At 43.9% G+C, this 23,583-nt stretch overlaps 2 protein-coding genes across 8 annotated transcripts in view; one reads left to right on the top strand and one right to left on the bottom strand.

Annotated features, from left to right (window-relative positions):
• Positions 1-23,583, top strand: part of LOC106628249 (uncharacterized) — a 31,864-nt gene that overhangs the window by 5,375 nt on the left and 2,906 nt on the right. For 2 of the 3 annotated variants that reach the window (XM_014253657.2, XM_088065240.1), the window contains exons 2-6: positions 12,443-13,425; positions 17,487-17,538; positions 17,639-17,741; positions 18,985-19,148; positions 22,958-23,203. In XM_014253657.2, coding sequence (XP_014109132.2) covers positions 12,443-13,425; positions 17,487-17,538; positions 17,639-17,741; positions 18,985-19,148; positions 22,958-23,203 — 1,548 coding nt within the window. Of the gene's footprint in view, positions 1-4,660; positions 4,763-12,442; positions 13,426-17,486; positions 17,539-17,638; positions 17,742-18,984; positions 19,149-22,957; positions 23,204-23,583 lie in introns of those variants that run through there. The other variant, XM_088065241.1, reaches the window with a different exon arrangement.
• CHFR (checkpoint with forkhead and ring finger domains) overlaps positions 13,115-23,583 on the bottom strand; it is a 38,572-nt gene continuing 28,103 nt past the window's right edge. The window contains exons 19-21 of one of the 5 annotated variants that reach the window (XR_001331552.2): positions 22,464-22,599; positions 22,138-22,374; positions 13,115-13,181 (exon numbers count right to left, since the gene is read on the bottom strand). The gene's annotated coding sequence lies outside the window, so the exon portion shown is untranslated. The other 4 variants (XR_001331551.2, XR_001331556.2, XR_001331554.2 and 1 more) reach the window with 4 other exon arrangements.

Here is a 23,583-nt window from a genome sequence, read left to right as displayed (position 1 = left end):
AATGGCCCCATCGTTCATTTCGAGTATCCTTACTCACGTCATTGCCAATGGAAAGGAGGTTCCAACTTTGAGAAGAGCAAAGGCTAATTTGCCTGTATTTCCTTTCTAGAGTTCTTAGGGCCCTACTGGAGCTCACAGTCATCTGAGACTTCAGGAGGATTTAAATCAGGCCATAAGTACTGCTGGCTTGGATTAGTAATGATGTGCATTGAGGACAACATCTGTATTTGGGTTTGGGTGGAGCCCTTTCACCCAAGGGTGGAAGAGTTGGTAATACTTTTACAGTACCTTTCATCAGAGGATTTCAGAGTTGCACAAATATCTAATTACAGAAACTATGTGAAATCCTTGGTCCTGGGGAGTACAGGCAGTACCATTATGCTTCAATAGAAAGCAGGGGTGGGTGGTGTTCAAAGTGGCAAAACAAAAGTGAATTTTTCACATGCAAGCCATAACCTGCTACACTATCTCATTTTCATCCTGTGTTTTACTCCTCTCATTTCTTTATATTAGCAGCCAGGTTTCAACACCAAATGAACTAAACAAAATGGGCTGCCACAAGCCTCCATTCAGAACTACTATCAGCTCTTAGGAAGGGATTTCAGAAGTTCATAGATCTCTTTCTGATCTGTTTTTGTAGTATTTGTATTTCTTTATTCTGTTAAGGTGTAGCAGGACTAGCTAGGGTCAGGTGCCAAGGAGGCCAATAATGAGAGCTTCCTGGGTACAGGAGCTGTGGGATGACATGCCTCTGAAAGTCCAGCCTGGTCTAAATCTCAGAAAGTTGGTCACTCAGCCTTTCCAAGTGCCTCCTCTATACTGCACTTAATTTGAGATTAGCAGTGGGAGCTCTAATCCATTTATTCTACTTAAATCCAGCTCTCTCCTGGTCTTGGTTAGTAAATATACTGCTGTTTTGAGAGACTGAGTTTTTATTAAAGGGATTTTTTGACTGAAAACTTGGAGCCTTTACTGGGAGCACTGAGGCTCAAAGCCCGGGCTGCCCATGCCCTTGACTTCCTCCTGTGCTCCAGATCTGCATGGGTGGGCACTTCAGGTAAATCCAAGACCTCACTATTTGAATACAAGGGCCCCAAGGAGTTGCTCATCAAGACTAACTTTAAATGCGAGCTTAGCAAGATGAGCACTTTGATTTGCCTCTAAAATCAACAGCAACTTATTCCAGGTTTCCTGGTTGAAACTTGAATGGGGAAGAAGAAAGGATGTCTGCAAAGCAGATTTATTTAGGAAAACAAACTGCTCACTGGTTGGGACCCTGTAACAACAAACCCAGGCTTAGTTTTTCCTCTGTCTACAGTATCTGTGATACTTTTTTCAGCTTTTTCCCAACCCTCCCTGCTGTGCCCTCGTGGTCTTTCCTTATGTGTAAGCACTAAAGTAAAATTTACATGCATCCTGCTCTCTGAAATCCTGGCAAAGACGGAGTCTTGGAAATTTCCCTTTCCAGAGTCCACAAGAGGAGACTAATCCTGGGAGAACAAGGTGGGGAGAAGTGCTGCTGTTTGTATACCATCCAAAACTGAGCACTCAGACCATAGCAGACCCCTGGATGCTCCAGCTCCAGCTGCAGCAATAGCTCATGTGGAAGCTAAAAAGATTGCATAAAGAGGCTTTTTCTTTGCTTCCATTTGTGCTACCTGTGTCTTCTGCATGAGCCCTCCCACCTGCTAATGACTTTTAGTGACACAACAACCTTGTCCCCAAAAAGTTGAGATAACAGCTCTACAGCAGGGTAACGGTGACACAGAATATTTTCAGGTTTTGCAAGCACATATGGAATGTTTCCTTCTCCATACATTTGTACAATAGGCTTCCCGCACATGAAACATCTGAAGTGTCTGAATGTTACAATAGGATCATGTAGCTGGAAGTCCAAGCACAAACAGCTCATATTTGCCAGGCCAGTTTACATGTATATGTGTGTGTTTTGTTTGCTTTTAAAAATCCAAGTTTATTTCCCAGTAAGTGGCCAGCAAACTTTGCATGGGATTGCTTTTCAGTTCTCCTTTCTCCTGTTTCTTGTCCTTTCAAAATGAAATAAAGCAGTTTTGGGTACCTAAGGTGCATATGGATTTCATTATTTAAATCTCTCCCGTGTATTTGGGAGGTGATATATATGTAGTTAATTTGTGAATATTAGTTTTACAGATTCCTATGGATGTACATAACTTGCTCAATGGACTTTTATACTGAACTCCACAAGTAAACTTCTACTGCAGGACTATAGCTTTTGTTTTGTTATATATTCCATCTGGTTACCAAGCAGTAGAAAACAATCTGGCCATGTTTTCTACTCTTTAATTTGAGCTGCTTTAAACTGCTCAATTTATAGAAAATGAAAACCAGATTGATCTTCTGGATCACCCCGTCAGTTCCCACCAACCCTATCGTTTACTGTTAATTTTTCTATGGTGTTTTGTGTACACTTTGTTAATGAGAACTTGCTCCAGTAGAGAATAGACCTATGTGACCTATTAAAGCCCTGAAGCAAATGGTCATGGCATCTTGAATTCTTCATTACACTGCCTTACTTTTATTTACCATGGTCCCATCATATTCAGGATTATTTGCCTGAGGAGACACTCTAAATGATGCCTTTGTTTCTCTTTCTAAGGCTTTACATTTTTTTGTATGTTTGAATGAGGGTATTTTCTGAAAAAGAAACCCAACAAACTAGAACATGGATAGCAGCTTTGTATAGATGAAGGATCTTATTTGATAGGGCATCTTGCATCTTTGCTGGAGAATCTCTATTTGTCTGCTGAGTGTCCAGTCACAAGAGTTAGCTTTGCTTTTTCCCCCCCTGTGAGGATTAGTCCGAAAGGTCTGCAAGAAAAGGCTGGGAATTCCAGCACTCCCTTGTGGATGTTATGTTAGATATGTTGTATGCTTCCTTGGGCATAAAAGCTGATGTTGTGATGAAAAGGGAAAGCCAGTGTTCAGACTGCTCTCATAGGGACATAGATCACATTTGTTACATGAGCATAGCACAATAAATTTATGAGACAGTTATGAGAGGTTTCTGCTTAAAATAGTTCTGCTATATGGGTGTAATGGTTATAGTCCCCATGGGAACACTGCCTAGTCAAGTGGGTCTTTCCAAGCACTGGATTTGCATATTTTAATAGATTTTTCAAATCATTTGATAGAAAAACAATTTGGCTTTTGTCCCTTTCAGACTGAAATGAAAAGAAGGAAATTAATATTGTAATGTGGGGCTGCAGTCAAGATAGAGAAGAGTTCAGAATAAGACCTGGCACTTAGTTTCTAGTAAAAGCACCTGGATGTAAATGAAATTAAAGAAAAAATGTCTTGTGCCTTGGCCTAGGTCTCTTCCAGAGCATTTCTATCTGTATTTCACACTCTACCAACATTTTATCCACTTCATAAGCATGTCTGCACCTAGACATGCAACAACTGTTGAGTAGTCAGTGAATGCTAGGATGACTCCTGTAATGATAACTTCAGTCTGGGAGTCTGACAGGTAGCAAATGTACCCATGAGCTGCCAAGCCCAGAGAAAAACTATTCATCATAAGCATTTCTAGCTCTAAAAATATAGATCACAGCTGTAACTTGTAAAGGATCTTGTAGGTGAATCCAGCTCCATCCTAATTAGAGAATTGAAAGGGGAGAACTAAAACTTCTGCCTATTTGTGATGTGATGGAAAAGAAGAGGAATTCTTTTCAGCGTTCTGAGACTTCACCTCTGAGCCCTTATGTGGCTGAGTTAGCAATGAGCCTCCTGCAGTCCCACCTTTGCTGAGACAGGGACATATTCTTCCAGAGGACTGTTAAGACCATCTCTAACTATTGCTCTGAATTTCCCTCGGTAGGAAACAACTCTGGCTTCTGCCTGCAGAAGGAAGTGAGCCAAATTAGCCAGCAAAGCCTTGCACCCAGAGCTGGGCACTCTTCATCTTATATAGGAATCTTGAATCAGGTACTCAAAAAGGTCTGTGGCTGCTGCAGAAAAATCTGCCTACTGCTCATAACTACAGTGTAGGTTGGCATCCCTGGTCTCATGAGGATGAACTGATTTTCCTTCTCACCAGAACCTCCTAAAAGCAGCAGAGCATTCGACTGCCTTTCTTCCACGTGCCCCGAAGACAAGCACAAAATGTCAATGTATGCTCAGACTGCATATACTGCTGATCATGCTATGGAAAGCTGGGCTGTTCCATGGGTGATTGTTCAGAAAACAGCCCCTGCTTGTGTCTCTGGGAACAAGCATTTTTTTGTTGTTTGGGAGCAAGCATCTCTGGAGTTAAATGAGGAGGGCTGTTGTTCTCCACGGAGGCTGGAGTGCGTCGCTGTGCCTGGTGGTTGTCGGAGTGCCCATGTTTGTTTTCTTGTGATTTCCCTTTTCCCCACCTCCTGTTCTGAGTGAGAATCAAGGAGGAGGGATGGTGACCTCATGGTGTAGTTATGCAATCTGCCAGAGCCAGGTATCAAAACACACTGCAGCTGTGGAGCTGGGACCTCGCTGTGGCTGGGGGCCCTGGCCTCCTGGCTCTAATGAGATCACTGACCTTCTCCTGCCACTTCTTCTGCAGCTGCTTTGATTCCCAGGGATTTGTTGTGGCCATGCCTGCCTAACGGTTTGGAAAGCTGCTGCAGGGAATGCTGCATCCACAGGCAGGCTCTGGGAGCTGGCCCTGAAGACCTAGAGCAGGTGAGGGTACCCTGAGCCCTGCCAGCCTCTTTCCATCCCAGCAGAGCTTATTTGCCTCCATCCAAGGGTATGCAAACATTCCCATCCTCCCTGATTATTCTGTTTTTCATAGGAAGTGTTAGAATGTTGCCTGTTCTCCAGTGAAATAAAGCAGTGCCTTCCTAGCAATCTTGTTGTGATGCTTGAGCTACAGCAGAATCACATATGGGAAGAATAAGAGAGAATAGCATGTCTGCAGACTGAGGCATATTTGGGCCTCCAAGTTCTCATGTCTCATTCAGACTTTGCATTCTTTGCTCTAATTGCTGAACTGCATTCCTGCTTCCCTCCCTTACTCTTCTAGCAGTATTTTTGTTTTCCTTGTCTCCTGCAGTAAGAGGCTTTCACAGCCTTCTTCCCTTCCTACCTGCATATTTGTTCTCTTCAAGTGTTCTGCAAATAATTAAAAACAATAGAAAACTTGGAGATAAATGTGAAAACAGGGCCCTGTGAAGCTGTCTGATGTGAGCCAAGAAGGAATACAAGACAAGTCAGTTTCCTGAAAATGGGATTTGCAGAGTGGAAATGTCACATCCGTAATCACTTTCATGTGGTGGAACTGCTGCTGCCCACCACTAAAATAACAGAGCATCTGTTAAAAAATGTGGGTTTGGTTTTGCTTAAATCCAGCAGGTTGCACTCACTTCAAGAAGTATTAGGTCCTTGTTTAAAAACATGAGTGCAACTGCTCTGGTACCATAAATGTATTAAAAGCAAATGTATGCTCAGCCCAGCTTGAGTCCCACACTGAACCCCGTTCAGAGCTTGTTTGTGTGAATTGGCTCAGGGAGCACTACATGTGTGCAGAAGGTGGGTTTGTGTTGGGACAGGGATATTGGTAGGGCAAGGGAGACCCCTCAGAAAGCAGGGTACTCTCATAATTGATGGGAACTCTTTTGGAGATCAAGCTGAAAAATAATTACAAATAAAGATTAAAATAAAAGGAGATGGGGGAAGCTAATAACTAAGCAAATGTCAGCAATTTTTGTTGTGCTGTGTCAGTCTCATGTCTGACCTGCTTCTGCTAACTCTGCTATTTTCATTCAGAGACACTTGAAGAGTTGCCCTAATGTGGGATGAAAGAGTCTCCTTTTGCTCATGCTTCAAACAGCAAAGGCAATTTGGCAGAGAGAGAAGTGGTAATTCCAATGTATTTCTAGGAATTCTTGTACTGCCAGGTGGAAAAAACATGTTAGATGTGCTGCAGCTGTATCTAGCTCATTCTAATGGAAGAAAATAAACCTTGCATGCAAAGATGAGCTGAAAATGCAAAATTAAATAGAGCACTAATTTTCCAAAATCTCTGATTAACTTTGTCCTCTGCTTGGGAAAAGTCCTACCCTCTTTGATCTCTAGATCAGTCAGCTAGTGAAGGAAATGTGGTCACTTCTTAAACCAACAGACTGGAGTTTTCTATCTTACTTGGGATAGTCTTTCCTCAGAGCCTGTAGTTGATGAGCATCCAAAGAGCTCAGACTTCCCTAGCTTGGAAATACTGTGAGGAGAACTTGGGGCTTTTGCTAGGAACCACAAGAATCATATTTCTGGTAGCTTCACAGTGAGTTCCAGCCATGTCAGCAAGTAAAGACTTGTCTTTATTTTGTTTTTCCCCTGTAAGCTGGGATTGTGGAATGACAACTTGCCCTTTTTCCTTCTCATTTTCTTTTTAAAACCCCAAGTTTAGCATTTTCTCTTTGCTCTGGCTGAATGTTTGGGCAACTTCATATTTCATCCCAGGTGACTGGCTCAGTTCAAATGTCCTCAGGAGTCTGAGAGATCTTTAACTTGGAATGAACTTCCTATGTTTGGAGGGGAGAAGGGGGAAGTAGCTGGGATGCCTTATCTCCGCCTCTGTGTTTTGAGCAAAGATGTTGGTGCAGCCAGAGTTTTAAAGAGGTCCCTTGGGCAGAATAAATGTGAAGGAGCTGGTGAAGGAGCCTTGAAGTGTTTCCAGCTCTTTGAAAGAAACACACGTGTGTGTGCATGTGTGCACATAAGATGTTTTTAATTTTGGAGGGGTGAGTGATCCCAAATAAAGCTTGTTGGATTTTCAACCCACTGATGCTATGCTGAGCTCAGATGGCTAAATTTAATCATCTAGGCTGAACAATCTTGGATTCTAAGACTGCATCCATCTCTGTGCAGAAACTATTTGCTTACCCCTGTGGCTTCTGTTGAATCAGCTGTAGACTGACAAGGCTACTGTGGAATGCCCATACACTGTCCTGTTCTGGCACTAGGCAGCTGCAGTGGATTTTGATTTTTAAATTAAGCAAAAAAATCTACCTACAGAGGAGTTCTTTCTTTTCTCCCCTTAGAAGTGTTTAAATAGTGGGGCTATTTTACAGGAAGGGACAAAACATAAAATAACTCTCTGATTCAAATCATAGGATCATAACCAAGTATTCTCACTTCAGAATGATTTTTTGAAAGGCCTAAGGTCTTCATAAAAAGCTTCTATCCTCACCTCCACTAATTACTCCAGTATTAGGTTTTTTTCTTGTACAGTCTTCAAGCGAAGACCAAAAAGCCCTTTTACTTGGATAAGGAGTTAATACGCCTCTGTGCTTGAAAAAACTAATAAATGCAGCACTTCTTAAATGTTCAGTCAGTTCGAAATATAGTGGATTATTCCTACGCTTGTTTCTAAAAAGAAGTGGAAGTGACATTTTTAAATCTGCCTGAAACTCGAAATACATGTGAGCAATGCACAGAATTGAGATGTGCATAAAGCATTCATGAGGGCAAAGTGGGTTATGAACCTTGCACATAATTTCCTCGCAGTCTTGCAGCTGGGTATCTCTATTAGGTGTGTGGCTTGGCCCCTGAGGGTGTCGTGGAAATTCAGTGGCTCATCTGTGTGTCTCCAGTTTCCTCTGCTGAGCTTTCACTCTGACTCTGGGTACACACCACAAGAACTTGCTATTCCTTAGGTATTTTATAAAAGAAAACAAGCTACGTTGGACAAGTCTCAAGCCAGAGAATCTGAGATCGTGCTCACAGAGGAATATCAAACATCAAGACAGGATGTCCTCCTTCCCTTTCTTTGAAATAAATACACTTCAAAAATAAACATTCTTTGGGATGCAAGTGGGATGGATGTTGCAACCAGCAGCTTCTCATAACCAGCATTAACATGAATGAAGAAAAAGAAACAAAATCTAAGAACACGAATGGGCTGAGGATTTCCCAACCCAGGGCCTTGCATCACTTTGTTTCCAGTTCTCTTCAGCAGGGCTTGTCTCTTTACAAGCTGAACCACATGGCCATGACACCTTCTCTTACCAGCCACACGTCACAGCATCCTCTCACGTTCCCTCTGGGTTCCCAGCATCACCTCAGGCCAGCAGCACTTCTCTTCTGGAGGCAGGACAGAAAAGCTTGAGAAACCCAGCCATGCCTGCTCCCTGTGGTTCAGGCAGAGGCTGGTACCCATCACTGAAGAGGCTGTGGGCCAGCTAGAGGCTGCCACAACTTGCCATTCATGGCTTTTTGCAAGACCCCTGCAGGTTTTGAGCGTGGGGTTGCTCTGAGCTGCTGAAAGAACTTGTCCTGTCCTGGCAAAGTGAGCTTGCTTCTGAGCTTGCCTCTGGTCCAGCCTGGTGCCTTCTGTGGCACTAGTTGTGACTAAAGGGTGATAATTATATTATTAAATTAAATTAATCTTGTAGGGAGTGGGATTCCCTTAGAATGTGTTGATTCCCTGACAGTGTTCCTGCAGGAAGAGTGCAGAGGCTCCAGGCCTACATTTGTAGGTGTTGTGTGAGTGGAGAGCAGAGTTAAGAGTTCTATTACTCAGATATGATAACTACTCTTCCCCGTGCATAGTCTTGGGTGGGCCTTATGGTGAAATCCCATCTGGCAAAAAAAATAATTTTCTCCATTTTATGCATGGGAATTCTGCTTTTCATCAGTGCCTCCTGCTTCTCAAGAGGTCTTTGATGTACAGAAGAATCCATTTTGAAGCAATGACACACTGGCTTTGTGCTGCACCCCTGTACAATACAGCAGGGGCTTCTCTTTCTTTGGGAGCTGGTGCTCCTCAGGAAGCAGCCGCTGGTGTCTGTGGTGAGATTCCTGAACAATGGCCTGCAGTCACTTCTGGCCACATCTGTTCCTACCCAACACAGCTTTATGTGTAAGAAAAACTCCCTACAGCTGCATCACACGTGGGTTTGCTGCAGCCATGCTCCTCAGAGGGCAGCAGAGCATTCTCAGCACCATCAGAGCACCACTTCCACAATCACTTTTGAGGGACAAGCACAAGGTCCACCTTGTACTCCTTAGCCCTGTGTTTCCTGGTGCAGAAGCTTTATAACTCCTTACACATGTGTATCTTAAATAGCTCAAAGCTGATGTCAATATTAACTTCTCCAAACACCAGCACAGGAGGAGGTAAGTACATGACAATGGGGCATTTTTTAGTAATGGCACAAGATTTAAGCTTTTGAGTGGGCTGTGTAGTGTGAAAGAGGGAAATGCAACATCTTGTCATCTTCTGAAATAGCCAACCATTGTGTCTGTGGCCAAGCAGCATTAACTGAGATTTGAGTTACTTCTAAACATACTAAATGCAGTTCCCCTGTCACCCCAATAGAGAAAGCAGATAGGATTTGTCTGACCACGATGGACTGGAGATTCAGTTCAGCACAACTGTTGGAAACATTTGGAACCTCTGGCCAGAGAGGAAAGTACTGAAAAGCAGACAAACAGGACTGGTGATCTGGTTCTCCCTGCTCATAATTCACCTAATTGGTGTGGGCATATATCAGGTGTTGTTTTTAAAAAGACAACAACCTACCATTTGCAAAGATTAAAAATGTGCCAATTTTTTTTTTTTTGCCTGCATCTGTCAAAAGCCCACAAGCCTATAGCTTGCTGCAGAAGGGAACATCTGTGTCTAATTGGCAAAACTCAGGGTTCATAATGGGTGATTGAAATGAACAAAACCATTTTGTCATTCATTCAGTTGGGGATTATAAACTAATCAGAAATCCTTCCCCCTCCCTTTCCCTCAGATCTGTCTTGCATTTCCTGTCCCTTGTGGGTTTTTTTCCCTGATCTCAGAGCAAGTCTTGAATCTTTTTGGTCTCACAAGCTGTAATAAATGAACAATTCTCCCACTGCCATGACCTTTCAGCCATATTTCAGGAATTCACACATTGCATTTCCCCCTCTGCCCACGTTTGGGGGTGCAGGGCAGCTCTTGGGGTTTTTATTGTAGCCAGCTGGTGGCTCAAGAGGCACCTTTCATCTGAGACTCCTTGGATGTACACAGAACGTGCAAGATATTCCTCCTCAAATGATGACAATTTGACAGATCTGAGTGAAAGTGAAGGCAGGAAAGGGAGCTTATCCTGAGAGCAGGGGCGAGGGATTTGGGGGGGCTGCATTCCCCATTCAGCACTCGGTGATGAATCCCACAGGACCCGCTGATCCGGTGGCTGCAGCTCTCGGGTGTTAAGAGAGTCTCCTGGTAGTAGAGGAGGGGCTGTGAACGCCTCCAAGCGCCTTCTCAGAGTCTGAAAAAAGGCAACTGGATCAGTTCACATATTCCTCAAAACAAAATCTCAGCCCTCAATCACTGCTAATTTAAGGAGGTTTGAGCCAATCTGTGATCCTCCCACATCCAGGAGTGCCACCCTGCGAGAGCAGCAGTTCTGGTGCACATTCTGCCTCCTAAAATGGGCACGTATGTTAGTGCAAAAGTTAGGTGGTGTTTACTGTTTCTTGCTATGCAAATATCTTGTTTAAAAGTGAGCTCAGAAGATTAGTGTGGAACAAAGGCAAGACTGCACCATTATGCTGGGATGAAGGGAAGGAATACAAGAGAAAAAAGAGAAAATCCCTCTATTCTTCTTCCAAGTGTAAGAGGCATCCTCTCTCTGAGGAAAGAGAAGCATATTCACAAGTTTTCAGTAAAATCCAAGTGGCAACAAATGTTTCTATAATTCTGATGTGAATTAGTAAATGGATCCAACTGTTAGGACCTGTAGCGTCTTAAAGTGACATCAAGTTTTGCTTGTTTCCCCTGGATTTTTACCATAAATTAACAAATCCAGACTGAACCCCAACATTTTACCCCCTGGAGAAAAGATCAGCAAATTTCTATTAATATGTTTTCATTTTACATGTGGGACTCTAAGGCATTAGACAGAGAATAATATGTGTGTGGCAATGAATGTGGTTTGTTTTTCACTTGAGACTTCCAGCCATAGTCCAGCCCAGGTGCCTTAAATGAGCAGCCTGCAGCTTATTCCACTATAATTAACATAAGCTTTGATTTAGATGACACTTTTACAAGTCAAATATTGGATTCCAAGTTGAATACAGAACACAGTTTCCACCCACATTATTGTTTTGGTCCTTTTCTGTGGTCATCCTGCATCTACCCTGAAATCCCCCAGAATATGAGCAGCACCTGCTGGAAAACAAACGTTGTGCCTCACAGAACAGGTCTGGAGTTCTATTTCTATTCAGGAGCTTTTAACATTTGGTGTTGCATTTTTTTTCTTCCCATTTCAATATGAGCCAAGGGGAGGGAGCAAGAGAAAAAGAAAAGGAGTATTTTGATCTTTGTGGCTTTCTATGGACTTCATAAGCTTTGTTTGTTCTACTGCCAAGTTCCTTTGTGTTTAAATAGATAACAGACCAAGACGACTAATCATTTCCAATAAAAAACCACACCAAACCCAAAGCATTCCCTTTCTTTTCCAATTAATGCTTGTAAACCCATGCTCCTAGACAGAGCTTGTGACCTAAGCACTTCTGGTTTTGTTTTCTTTCCCTTTTGAAAAACAATTGCCTAAGGCATAGACTGGGCTCTGTGCTCTGCAAATTTATGAAAGAATATTGAAAAAAGGCTCTGAGAGCGGCTTTGGGAGAAGGTAGTTGTAAATATGATGTGCAAAAGCAGCCTCATGCACCTTTAGAAAAGCACAGAATGGTGGTTAGTGCCACCATTTATGGACTTCCTTCCTCCTTGGAGGCTGGAGGCTATTTGTGGAGAGGGAAGAAATAGCAGGTTCACATGGAACTGTCGCTGTGTTATGTAAAATGTATGTTGGTTGCTGGTTTACTGGTGAGAGCTGGTATCTGCTGTCACTATTTTGAGAGGCTTTGCACTTGAAAAAGAGACAATTTGCCCAATCAAAGCAGCTACATTTTATTGAAGTAAATAAGGCTGAATGTCCTTGAAACAGAAGATGAGTTGGTTGGATGAATCATGGGTAATCATCAATGCAAAGGTTCTTTTTTACATGAAAACATTTTTGTAATGAAAATAACACAGAGTTTTAAATGCTGTGACACATTTTTCCTTTAGCTTCTTAAGATTTTTCTCACACAACCAACTGTTTAGGGCAACACATTCGTGTGGTCAAAAAGTTGTATGTTTGCCAACAGCACAAATTATCAGTAGTAGGAAGTGAGAATTATGTGAATTACTTATGTGGGTTATATTTCTGTTGGAGGTTGGCCACGCAATATACACTTCCATAGTCTCTAAGAGTGGCTTCCCATATCAGATCGATGCTCCACAGAAGTAGGAGCTAAAACTTGCACAAGCTTAATGAATTCCCCTGTCTTGACAGCATCTTAAACCAGACTCTGAAGGGAAAGAAAAGAGCCAGAACTTCCACTGGTCTGGCAGACTGCATCCTGGGTATAATCTATGGCAAGATGTAAGATTCTGTGTTTTATTTCCCAGGTGTATTACTCCTGTGGTGCAGTGGTGGAATCAATGGAAAGAGGCCTGATTTTGTCACCAGGTTTTCCAAACAACTATTACCCAGGGACACACTGCGTCTGGCAGTTTTTCATTCCCATGAGAACCCATCTCATCTTGGAAATATTTGACTTTGACATTTTTGAGAGCTCTAGTGAAACTCCAACCCCCTGGGATGGCTTTACAGCCCCTGCTACAACAGAAAATAAGGACATGCCTTCTCTTGAGGAAAACCTGGAATTTGCTGTCCACACCACAAAACCCTCTCTCCGGGCCTCGACATCAAAGGTGGCTCAGAATCTGAGCAGCACCAGAGACCAGTCAAAGGACCTTGCTGGTCACCTGAGTGAACTTCCAGGAACCATCTCAAAAAAAGATGAAGCCAAACAAGCATCTGAAGAAAACCAGTGGAAGCAGATGAAGGAACCCAAAGCAATTACCAAGGAGGAGCTGCCATTCCCCGTGGCTGGTAGTGTCTTAATGCAGAGGCAAAACACCAGTGGCCTGGAAACAGGAGAGGATTTGGAAGGGAAGATCTTGCTTGCCCACCTGGCTGCTAGTGAGAGAAATGAAGTCACAGTAGAGAGCTGGACTCTTCCCTCAACAGCATTGCCCTTGGAAATCTCCAGCCCTCAGTCAGCAGTGGATGTCTGTCCCCATGATGTATTATATGTTTCCGATCTCATCACATTTTCTTCTCGCTTCTGCGGCCCAAATTCCCCTGTAAACAAGACCATGGTCTTTGGTTCATCTCTGGAAATGGTTGAGGTTATTATGGAGCTGATCACCACCACGGACCGGGGCCGAGGCTTTGCGATGCTGTTCGAGTACAGGAACATCACTGACCCCAGCACTGTGGATGCTGTGAGGCAGGAGAGGAAGGAGAACATGATGATGCTGGCAATTGTAACAGGGATCATTGTTTTTGCTCTTGCTTTGCTCTCTGCCCTCTGTGTAGCTTGCAGGTAAGGTGGTGCACACCAGAGCCTTGGAAGCATGAGATATTATCCACAGGGAAAGGACCAGACAAGAGTTATATTTCCAGAAAAGAGTTATGTTTCCTTTGCTTTGCTAACTCCTGCTGTCCTCCAAGTGTGGTAAAGTGGGTATGGAGGAAGTCAGTGCCACTCACTGCTCCTGCCTTAGGCTCCTCAGTTTTCTTTCCTACAGCTCCTCTACCTCAGATTTCTTTCCTTTTTCCTGCATAAATACCTGAACAGTCAGGATTTTCCTGGTCATTTTTAGTTTCAATAGTAGTGGTGCCTTTGCACATCAGCTTCTGGCTGATGGACAAAATCAGCACAGAAAGATCATCCTTCCCTGAGTCTCCTGAGTGGGCTGAGCTGACAGTCACTGCATCTTTTCCCACAGTTTGGCTCTAACTAACCATCACTAGCACTCTGCAGAAAAGTAAATAATAACCAAAGTATTACCACGTAGAATTAAGATTTAAAAATATTTTCCCATCTGTAGCATATTTTATCCAAGAGACTGTGCAGACATTTTAAATCCAATGCATTCAGTATGTTAAGAAGTCATCTGCACATCCCTTTGATGCTGAGGAAGAGCCCAGAGCCATGTTGCAGTACCTCTCATTGTTCCCAAATGCAATCCAAAATGATCCAGTCAAGTGAGCTGGTGGTCAGGCTGGGTTGTGAATTTCCAGGTCCTGATGCTAACTAGTTAAAGGCTAAAACCAGACAGTTACACAAGCATGCCTCTCCAGTCAATTGCTTCTCCTTTATATATTTCTTTTCTCTGTATCTATCCTAGGAACACTTCTCCGCCCCCCAGCATATGTTTGCATTTTCTAACTTCCTAGTGAAAACATTTTTGTAGAAACAGTGATTTATTTCTCTCCCTTCCAACAGATTCAAAACAGAGCCCATGCTCCCCAGGTTTTTGTAAAAATAAACACCGTTTTTCAAATGGTTTGACTTCAATGACAACATCAGGTAAACTAAAACAAACAGTGCCCCTTGCAGGGCTCCACTCTGGTGGATGGGTATCAGCAGGAGGAGCATTCATTTCCCAGAGCCATCACACAGCTGCTCTGGTTTCTCCCTTCCTGCATCCCCTGCCTCATCCAGTGTGCATCATCGAACCCCAGAGGTCTCAGGACTGCCCAGACAGCCCTCGCCACTGGGGCTGGTTTGAGCAACTTGCTTTTCCTTGTCCTTACGGAGGCTGCATTTTAGCTCTGGCTGAATAAACACGAAACGCAGGCCAGTCACACTGGGCACCAGAAAACATGGGCACAGTGGTGAAGCTTAAATATCATCTCTGTTGCTCCATATATAGAAATTCCTGCTTTCAGGGTCTGAGCTTTTTGTAGCTGTAAGAGTTAAACTTGCATGTACTACATCTGACTAACCTTTTTGTTTTTAAAGAGCTTGCAGAACACTAATTTAGACCACAATTTTTTTGCTAGCTCTGAAGGAAAAAGTCTGGTGGAAAATGTCTTCCAGATACCAAATACTTTATTTTTATACCCTTGCCAATCTTCAGAAGAGACAGAAACAGGCTCCCTTTGCTATGGCAGCAGTCTGGGCTGATACACATGTTGAGTAGGCTGTTCTTGCTCCAATACCCCTATTTAATTTCACTGTAACGATCCATGAAGCAGAGTTATTATTCAACCCAAAAAGTACACTGGCAATCTGAGGCTCCACTGGCTGAGGTTTCCTCTGCAAAGCCTGTTTAGAAAGTCAGGCCATGCTTCTCACATTCACAGTTTGGCGTTTTGCTTGTCAGATGTTTACAAAATAATGTTCTGCTCTTGCTGACCAACAGAAAAAAAAAAAGCCCACAGGATTTCAGCCCCACACACCAATGTTTGTGTGTTCTGGTCGCTGGGAATACATCCTACCCGGGGTCCTATGGCACAGGATTAGGCTTGTTTCTTTTAACACTGTCATTTATGCTCTTTATTCATTATGTCTTTATTGCTCTACAACTCTTTTTTATTATTTTTTTAAAAGATATCTATACCTTAGCCAGATATTGACTGAATGTAAATAGAGACTAGCCCTACTCCTTTAGCCTCTTGACAGGGTGTTTACTCTCCCAGCCTCCTGTATTCCCTGCATGCTGTTCTTGGGAAGCCTTGATTACACCACTTTATTTTTTGTCAGACTTCACAGCATTTAAGTGACACCAGGTGGAAGTGATGATCTGTGCTGAGTTATCTCACCTGTGTTGTCTTTTTCCCCTCTTTACTGTGGGAACTGCTTTGGTCTCTGGCCCCAGCACCACTGGCACTGGTTGGAGCTTGCTCACACCTTACAGCTGTGGGTTTTTAATGCAGCTCAGAATAAGACTGCTGCGGCCATTAAGCACTAAACTTCTTTTAGATTGAGCCCATCGAGCTCTATTTTATGCTTCTTGTCCTAAATAGGGGCTTGAAATCAGTTGTCAAATGTGTATTAGCCACAGTCTGTCCTCACTGCAGAAAATGTCAGGGTAGCACGGGGTGGGCTGAGGGGGGAAATGATGGTGCTTTACCAGTGCAGCACAATCAGAACTGGGACCAGCCCCCCGAGGCCCAGGGACACTCTGCTGGCTGGACTGGGCACTGCCGAGGATGCCAAGAAAAACCTGGAAGCTCTTGGCCTTGTAAACTTGCCTTCCACTTTCTTTTCTCTTCATACTTTATTTATTCCTCTGGTACCAGGTTTAGCCGTTGATTCTTTTTTTTTTTTTTTTCCATTTCTGTCTGCTGCTCTTGCTCAGCTAAAAGTAGCAGGCTCTGCCTTGCCAGGAGTAGAAATGGCCTGGGAAGGGCTTGGCACCCACTGCCACTCCAGTGCACCAAGTCATCAGCAGTATCTGCTCAGGCTCATTGCATTGAGCAGGGCAAAGCTCTCTGGGGAAACTCCAAGTCTCTGCCACACTGCAGCTTTTGTTTGCTACTTGGGGAGGGAATGAAAGCTTCAGTTGTTAGTTGGCCAATACTTCTAATTACTTTTGGCCATGAAGCCTGGCTCGAGTAATGGGGGATTTTTTATTTTCTTTCCCAAGCCCCAGGAACAACAGATACGTCCACCTTATTTAATTTTAATCCTGTCCCATGCAATCAAACTTGCTGTATGGTTGCAACCCATGAATTGCAACTGCACTTTATGCCTGCATAGCCTCCCAACCCTTGAGTGCCCAGTGACTCCATCAAGTCTTCAGTGTTGCCATCTCTCCCCACCCAAGCTGCCCTGGCAGTCACTTCATGCTGCCCATCCATCACCTGGGGGTGAGAATTTGCTTCTGCAGTAATCTGGGTTGTATCCCATCAGTCAGTGCCTAATGCTTCCCCATGTCTGCACTGTCCCCTGGAGAACCATTGGGCACAGACTACATTGTTTCAGTCATTATCACATCCACCAGTGCCAGCCTTTCTTTGTGATATCTTTAAGTCTTATTCATCCAAAAGTTTATAACCCTAGTTGTTTTGTAATGTCAATTTCAACAAAAATATGAAAAAAATTGCTAAGGACATGCCTGTATCCCCCTTCAGCCAAGGGGCACATTAATCCCATCATCATCTGCCACAGCACTGCCTTTTAGTGAAACAGTCATACAAATGAACAGCATCGGATGCTCTCTGCTTGCTAAATATAACCCAGTATGCAGAATTAGCTATGCAGATTAAATATTCTGTCTAGCAGGATAAGAAGGATGTCACTGCCCAGACTGAAGGATCTCAGTCCTGCTATTCAGTTACTGATGTGAAAGAGCAGCTGTCAGGGGGAGCCTGGTGGGATTTGGCAGAGGTCTGAGCTCTGTTCCTGCTTTTGCAGTGAGCATGGGAAGAAGATGACAGGTTCTTCTCTTCTCAGCTGACTTTCCACCACATGAGCATATAATTTTCTCCCCTTGTTTACAGGCCTTGCTGCCTTGAGTCTTGGCAAGTATTTTGGATGCTCATAACCTGCTGGGTTCCCCTCGCAGGATGAGCAGAGCCGAGAACTTTCCTGCTGTGGATCTTTAACTCACTCGAGGGCTTGTTGTTGTTGTTGCTGTCTCTCCTTTTCAGGCAGAGAACGTGCCCCAAAAGGAGCTCATCCAACGCATGCAGTGACCAGGAGGTTAGTGCTAATGGCTTCAGCAATTTCTGTTTCTCTCTTTCATGTTGGCTGTTGCACTGTTTATCTGACGATGTTTACTGGGGCATGTTCTGAGTTGTAGAACAGGATCCAGAACTCCACTGTTGATATCAATGAGCTCCAGCTGGTGGTGCCAAGTCGGGAGAATGAAAACAACAACCACTCTGTGAGCCGGGAGCAGGCGGGTAAGTGCGGGGCATCGGCCGGAGCAGGTCGGGGCACCCTGGGGCCCTGGGCCAGTTCATCAGATAGTTTCTTCCCCGCAGCCCTCGTCACTGTCTCACCCATGCACAGCTGGAGAGCTACTCCGAAGCAGAAAACCTTTGTTGTGGGGCTGTCCTTTGCTGCTCCCCCCTCCCTGGTAGGGTAATTCCCCTGGCAAGGAGCTCACACAAGCACAGCTCCAGCACGCTGCCAACACAAGCTGTCGCAGCACATGGCATTGCAGAGACACTGGGTTAGCAGAGCAAACACGTTGGGTTCAGGCTGCTACAAACAACTTACACAGATCCATAAACTGGGGACGAGTTTCACCTGCCCCAGCTTAACCCCAGAAAGGATGGGGTTTACAATGCTCAAATTGTCTTTGGCCAACTCCAGCTCCCAGAGCTCAGTTTCTGTGGGTCTATATGGATGGAGGTGCTTTGGGTGACATTTACCTCAGTGTGCTTCCAGAAAAAAGCATCCCAGCCAAGCTGCAGAGAATGTCACTTGCTGCAATTTTGAGTCACAGCATATGAACTGTCCCAGTGCCCCTTCTGGTTAGTGGAGGCCAACAGGGAGCGACTTCATGCGGTGTTGTGACACACCATCAGTTTCCCCATGAACCATCAGCCACTACACTCTCAGCTCTCACAAGGGCATTTCCATAAAAAGCTAATTCTGTGCTCCCAGCCATGACTGCTTCCCATCTCCTTCTTGAGCTTGTGGCCAGAGTTCTCCTTGCCTGGACCAGATGATAGGCCTTGGGGACACGTGCAGAAACACACCCCCTCCATGGCCCTCCAGGAGCATCAGGCTGCCTGTAGAAGCAGCTTCACTGGGGTTTAACAAAAAAACTACAGCTCCCAATATTAACATGTATGAGTAAATAAAAATAAATAATGATTTGAGCAAGTCTGCAAGTTTCTGATCTGCAGCACAACCTCATGTGTTTAACACAAGGAATTTCAGCTCATGTCTGTTTTTATTAGAAAGCAGACCCAAGGGCGTTTCTCCTCTCCTTTTTTGTTTTTTTTTTAAAGCTTGCACTTTCAGGAGAGCAAACTGTTGACTTGAATTTTGCTCTGGCTGGTGCAACAACCAGCCAAAGCCCATTCTGGAGTGTCTGGGGAGGGAGGGAGGGAGGAGGGTTTGTCATGGAGGATTTGGTAACAGATGTTTTGGACTCTTGCAAGCAGTCTTTATTGATTTTTCTTCCTTTTCCAGTCACCTCCTGCAGAGGCAGTACGGAACGGTCTCCTCAGGACACTGACCCAGATGTGCCCTCCTCCATCTCTGCAGTGACCACTGAGACTGGGAGTGATGAAGTGTTTATCATTTCTGCTGGACCTGGGACCAGTGGGCTGAGCTTTACCACCTACAGGATACAGGTACATTCCCCAGCACCTCTAGCAAGCAGGATGTCCCTCTTGGACAGCACTTGTCATACCTGTCTATTTACGCCTAATGCCCACTTAGGCAGGCAATTCTCCTACCCCTCAAGCTGAGCTGTCATCAAATGATGTGGGCAGTGATCCCCTGAGCCAGTATCTTCTCAGCTTTGGGAAGAGCAAATGCAGAACCCTACCTCACCTCTGCTAGCAAATAATGGAGCTGTTTGCCAGTGGGCAGTAGGACCAACATGCAGAAGTGTTAATTGGCAAAGCTAATGTTCCATTAAAATTACCACCTGTAGCAACTGAAAGACACAGGAGTCAGACCTACTCCTGCCCACCACTCCAAGTGATCAGGGAAGTTACTCAGTTCCTCAGCTTGGCAGAAAGTGTCTCACCAAGCTGATGTGAAAATTAACAGTTTAGGCTCCAAAAAAATCAATTACTTCATGTGAAAGCACTGAGGGCCTCACAAATTCAAACAGAAACCTGAATTGATTCAGCAGGCTCTCTCTTATTTTAGCTCTTTCCCCCAGACTCCTGGTCCTTTATTTGTTTAGGAACAGATGATGGCTCAGAAGCCTCAGGTCTGGCTGTCACCTCTTCAACCTCGAGTGAGTGCAGACAGAGCACATTCATTACTCATGTCTGCTAAAGCTTTCCCAGGTCAATACTGTCTTCTCCAGTGCCCTCTCTCTTTTTCCCACAAGAGGATAAACAACCAGCACAAGGAACTCACATGCCCAGGACAGGCTGTGCAATACTTCTGTCACAGTTTAAAAAACAAAAGCATTCTGTATCCCTGCACTTGATTAGGAAATTAGCCAGGAGGCCAGGCTGGTCAGGCTTTTCCTACACTAGTGTAGGACACGTGTTGGGCTTCTCCTACAGCTGGCCACCCTGATGAACAGCAAGGGGGAAAGAATGGTAAACAGTTCTGGAGCCTTCCCCTGCCTGAACATCACCTTCTGTGGGGCAGGGCACTGGCAGTTGTAGCCAGACTGGGCACCTTGAACAAAACAGTCTGTTTGTTCAAACACCAGACTGCTCTCCCCAGTCCTTTCCAGAGCAGAGAGCTTTACCTGGTGGCAGCCCCACACACATCCAGCTGCTAGGCAGGAGGGAAAACCATTTTCCTGCCCCTTCTCCCCACTTTAGTCAGAAGGAACAAATATACATAAACCCGCCATTTCTATTCTGACATTGCTTCTGCAAGCAATCTTCAGAGGGTATTTATACATTAAAAAAAAATAAATAAAAGAGTGTTAAAGCAGTGAAAAGTTTTAAGAAAACCCGAAGAATTAAACATGTTATTTAGTTTGCAAGCCTCTCCTCAGTGATGTCCATGCAAGCACACAAGCGAGGCAATATTCCCAACCAAATTCCTCAAGGAACAGAAAACCAAGCCTGGCAGCACTGCTGGGCCTTTTTCAAAGCCCTGGGCCTTTCTCTCCCCACAGCTGAAGATCATCCTCTCCAGGGGGGTGGAAACTGAGCCCGGCAGACTAATTACAAACCTGCACTCAAAGGGGTTCTCATCAGGCCACTTGATACCGAGGGTTCCTGATGTTAGACATGTTTACAGTTGAATTTTTAGATGTGTATTTTTAGGGTGTGAAATGCTGCTGGCCAGCCAGGCACAAGCCTCACGGAGGAGATGGTGCATGGCTCTGTGGCCCAGCACTAGGCAGTGGGATGAGAGATCTGCTGGAGCATAGCCCGTTCCTTGGCAGGAACTAAGCAGTTATTCCCATGTGAAAACATGTGTGAAATCCTGAGCCTTCACAGTACTGTAAATAATGCCAGCAGACTCACCTCACGCAAAATGCTTGACTAGAATTTGTCAAGTTATAAGGAGCTTTCATTAAAAAAGTTATCTTGATCTTTTCCCTGAGGAATTGTGTCTGGCTGCTTGGTCCTTAAGTGTGAGCCTCAGCTCTGCTGGGCCTGAGACAGTGATTAACTGGATTTTGCTCTGCAGCTTTTAAAACCTATTTGAAGACACCAGTTCTGTGTTATGAGCAGGGAGAGCAAAAAACCCCCTCTGTTTGTGAATGGCATTAGGAAATGGAGGGTGGGATGGCTTTTGGGGAGAATCCAGGTATCCTCCAATAGAGTAGTGGCTTTCTAAATCCCCTCTGGTTTAAGGCATCAGTCACCCTTTGGTTAATTTATGACCAAGATCTCAGACTTCTGATCAGACACTGCAAATTTCAGATGCACAGGTTTGAGTAAAGAGTATGATCGTGGAAGTTTAACAAACATTTCTTGCCAAAACATTTTCAAAATCTAGAAAATACATTATTCATCTTCCCAGTTACTTCCAGTATATCTATCTCAAAACCAGTGGCTAATTTTTATGTCAGTTTGGAGGTATTTATAATATTAGAATAAAAAATCCTAAGCCTGAAAGGGCCACTGAGGAGAAGATAGCCAGCTTAAAAATTTATAAATAAAGATTGTCCCTTTAATAAAATCTTAGACTAGGAACTTAATAATGAAACAAACTTATCCAGAGCCTGATGCCTCTCCTGGCTTCCTACTGAGTTTCTTTTTCTGATCTAGTGCTAATTTCTTGCCTCTCTGCCCATCCATTTCCAATATGACACATTCACTAAATAGTTTCTTTGATTTGCAGAAACTTGGGAGATTCAGTTTCTCAGAAATAACAAATTACATGTTTCTGGTTTCTCAGGATTTTTAAATCCAGGACACTGTGGGATTTATTTCAGACACTCTTTAAAGAACTATGTAAACTTTGGGAATGTGGATTTTGCATTCTTCTCACGACAACCATATTCGCACAGCTGAAAATTAAAAATATGTATAGAGTTGTGTAACAGGAGGCTTAAATAAGAGGTGAAGTATTAGTAAGAATGAAAGGAGATTCACAGGAATGTCAAGGATTCTCTAACTTTTCTGGCTCTAAGCTCATATCAATATTAAGTACAAAAATTGTGATTTCAAATGCAACATCAGAACTTACGATGTATGGAAGAGATGCTTGTCTGTACCCATGTCTGATCAACTCTGCTCATAGCCAGGGCTGGTGACAGCAGTTTAATGTAGTCTCACCTTCCGATGATGCCAATTTTGCACCTGTCTGGATGTCTTGTTCTACTCCTAAAGCATGTTGTCCACCCGAAGAGCATTTTTATGTGAAATGCAACTCTCCTTGGCTCCAATCCAGTTCTTGTGCTTCTTGTTCTATTCAGGACAGACACTGAGAACAGATTATTCCCTTTCTCTTTATTTTTCATTATTTTTATTTTTTAATTCTTCCCTATCCCTAGGATAAAGAGCACCACTTACTTCATTTTTTTCTCCCAAACTGTGCATTTTTGAGACTTCTGATTCTCTTCTTGCTTGCCTCTGGATTTCTTTCAGCAGGCTCCATCCCCCTTAAGTTTTATTTCCCCAGAGAGACACACCTGGAGCCTTCCAAGAGCTAAACAGAGTGGAAGAATTCTGTTTTACACAGTGAAGTTTATGACTCTGATCTATCAAATACTTCCAATAAAATTAAGCTGTAGATATTTCATATATTTAAGTGAGAGTTGTAAGACTGTATCTTATATAGCTGAAATTTCCCACTTCAGCTTTAAACCTGAAACTGGGGAAGCAAGGTAAAACTTTCCTCCAGGGAAGCCAGCAAGCTTCAGGCAGCGCACTGGAAGAACAATGAGAAGTTGCATCCTCTGAGAATGCTGAATCAATCACTCTTGCACTAACAGCCTGTTTTCAAAGTGTTTTTAAAATGTTTTGATGAAAGATGCCTGTAAATGATCTTCATTTACTCTTTTCAGGACAAAAACCTGAAAAGAAGTGTCACAAGCCCGGCCTCTGTGTCTGACTGGCTGAGCTCGCACCCCACGGCTGCAGGGGCAGACGCTGCTGAGAAGGGGAATGTGCAGCTGGAGAATCCCTGTCCCAGGCAGCGCACGTGGAGCGCCCGCACCTTCCACGACTTCCTGGCTCCAATACCACAGCTACAGAAAAAATGGTGTAGCTGGAGCACCAATAGCCCCTTCACAAAGCTGGTTGACAGCAGTGTAAGTCTTGCAGGGAGGGGAGGATATTGGGGTCTCAGTTCCAGTATTTCCCACTGTTCACTGATGGCACACGTTTTCCCCTTGGACAGTGCCTCACCTCTCTGTCCTGCAGGGCAAACACATCACAGTCCATCTTCCTTGGTGTATGGCCTAATTACATGTCTCTGGCCTAATTATACTGTGATTTAGCCAGGCTTTCCTAAAATATTAAGCAGCTGTATTTTCCAGCAGTTGGCACCTGGTTAAGAAATTATTGCCAGACCAGAAGAACATTAAAAAATGCCTTCAGACAAGATTATCTCATTGAGTGTTCTGACATGTGCTTTTTTTCCCCCTGGTTATGCCTTGAATTTATTAACATTTATTTATTATTATTGCAC

The sequence above is a fragment of the Pseudopodoces humilis genome, chromosome 20 (genome assembly GCF_049639895.1).
Source record: "Pseudopodoces humilis isolate 2021_Gansu_Grassland_sample_001 chromosome 20, ASM4963989v1, whole genome shotgun sequence".
Lineage (NCBI taxonomy): Eukaryota > Metazoa > Chordata > Aves > Passeriformes > Paridae > Pseudopodoces > Pseudopodoces humilis.
This window is presented reverse-complemented; position numbering and strand designations above follow the sequence as displayed.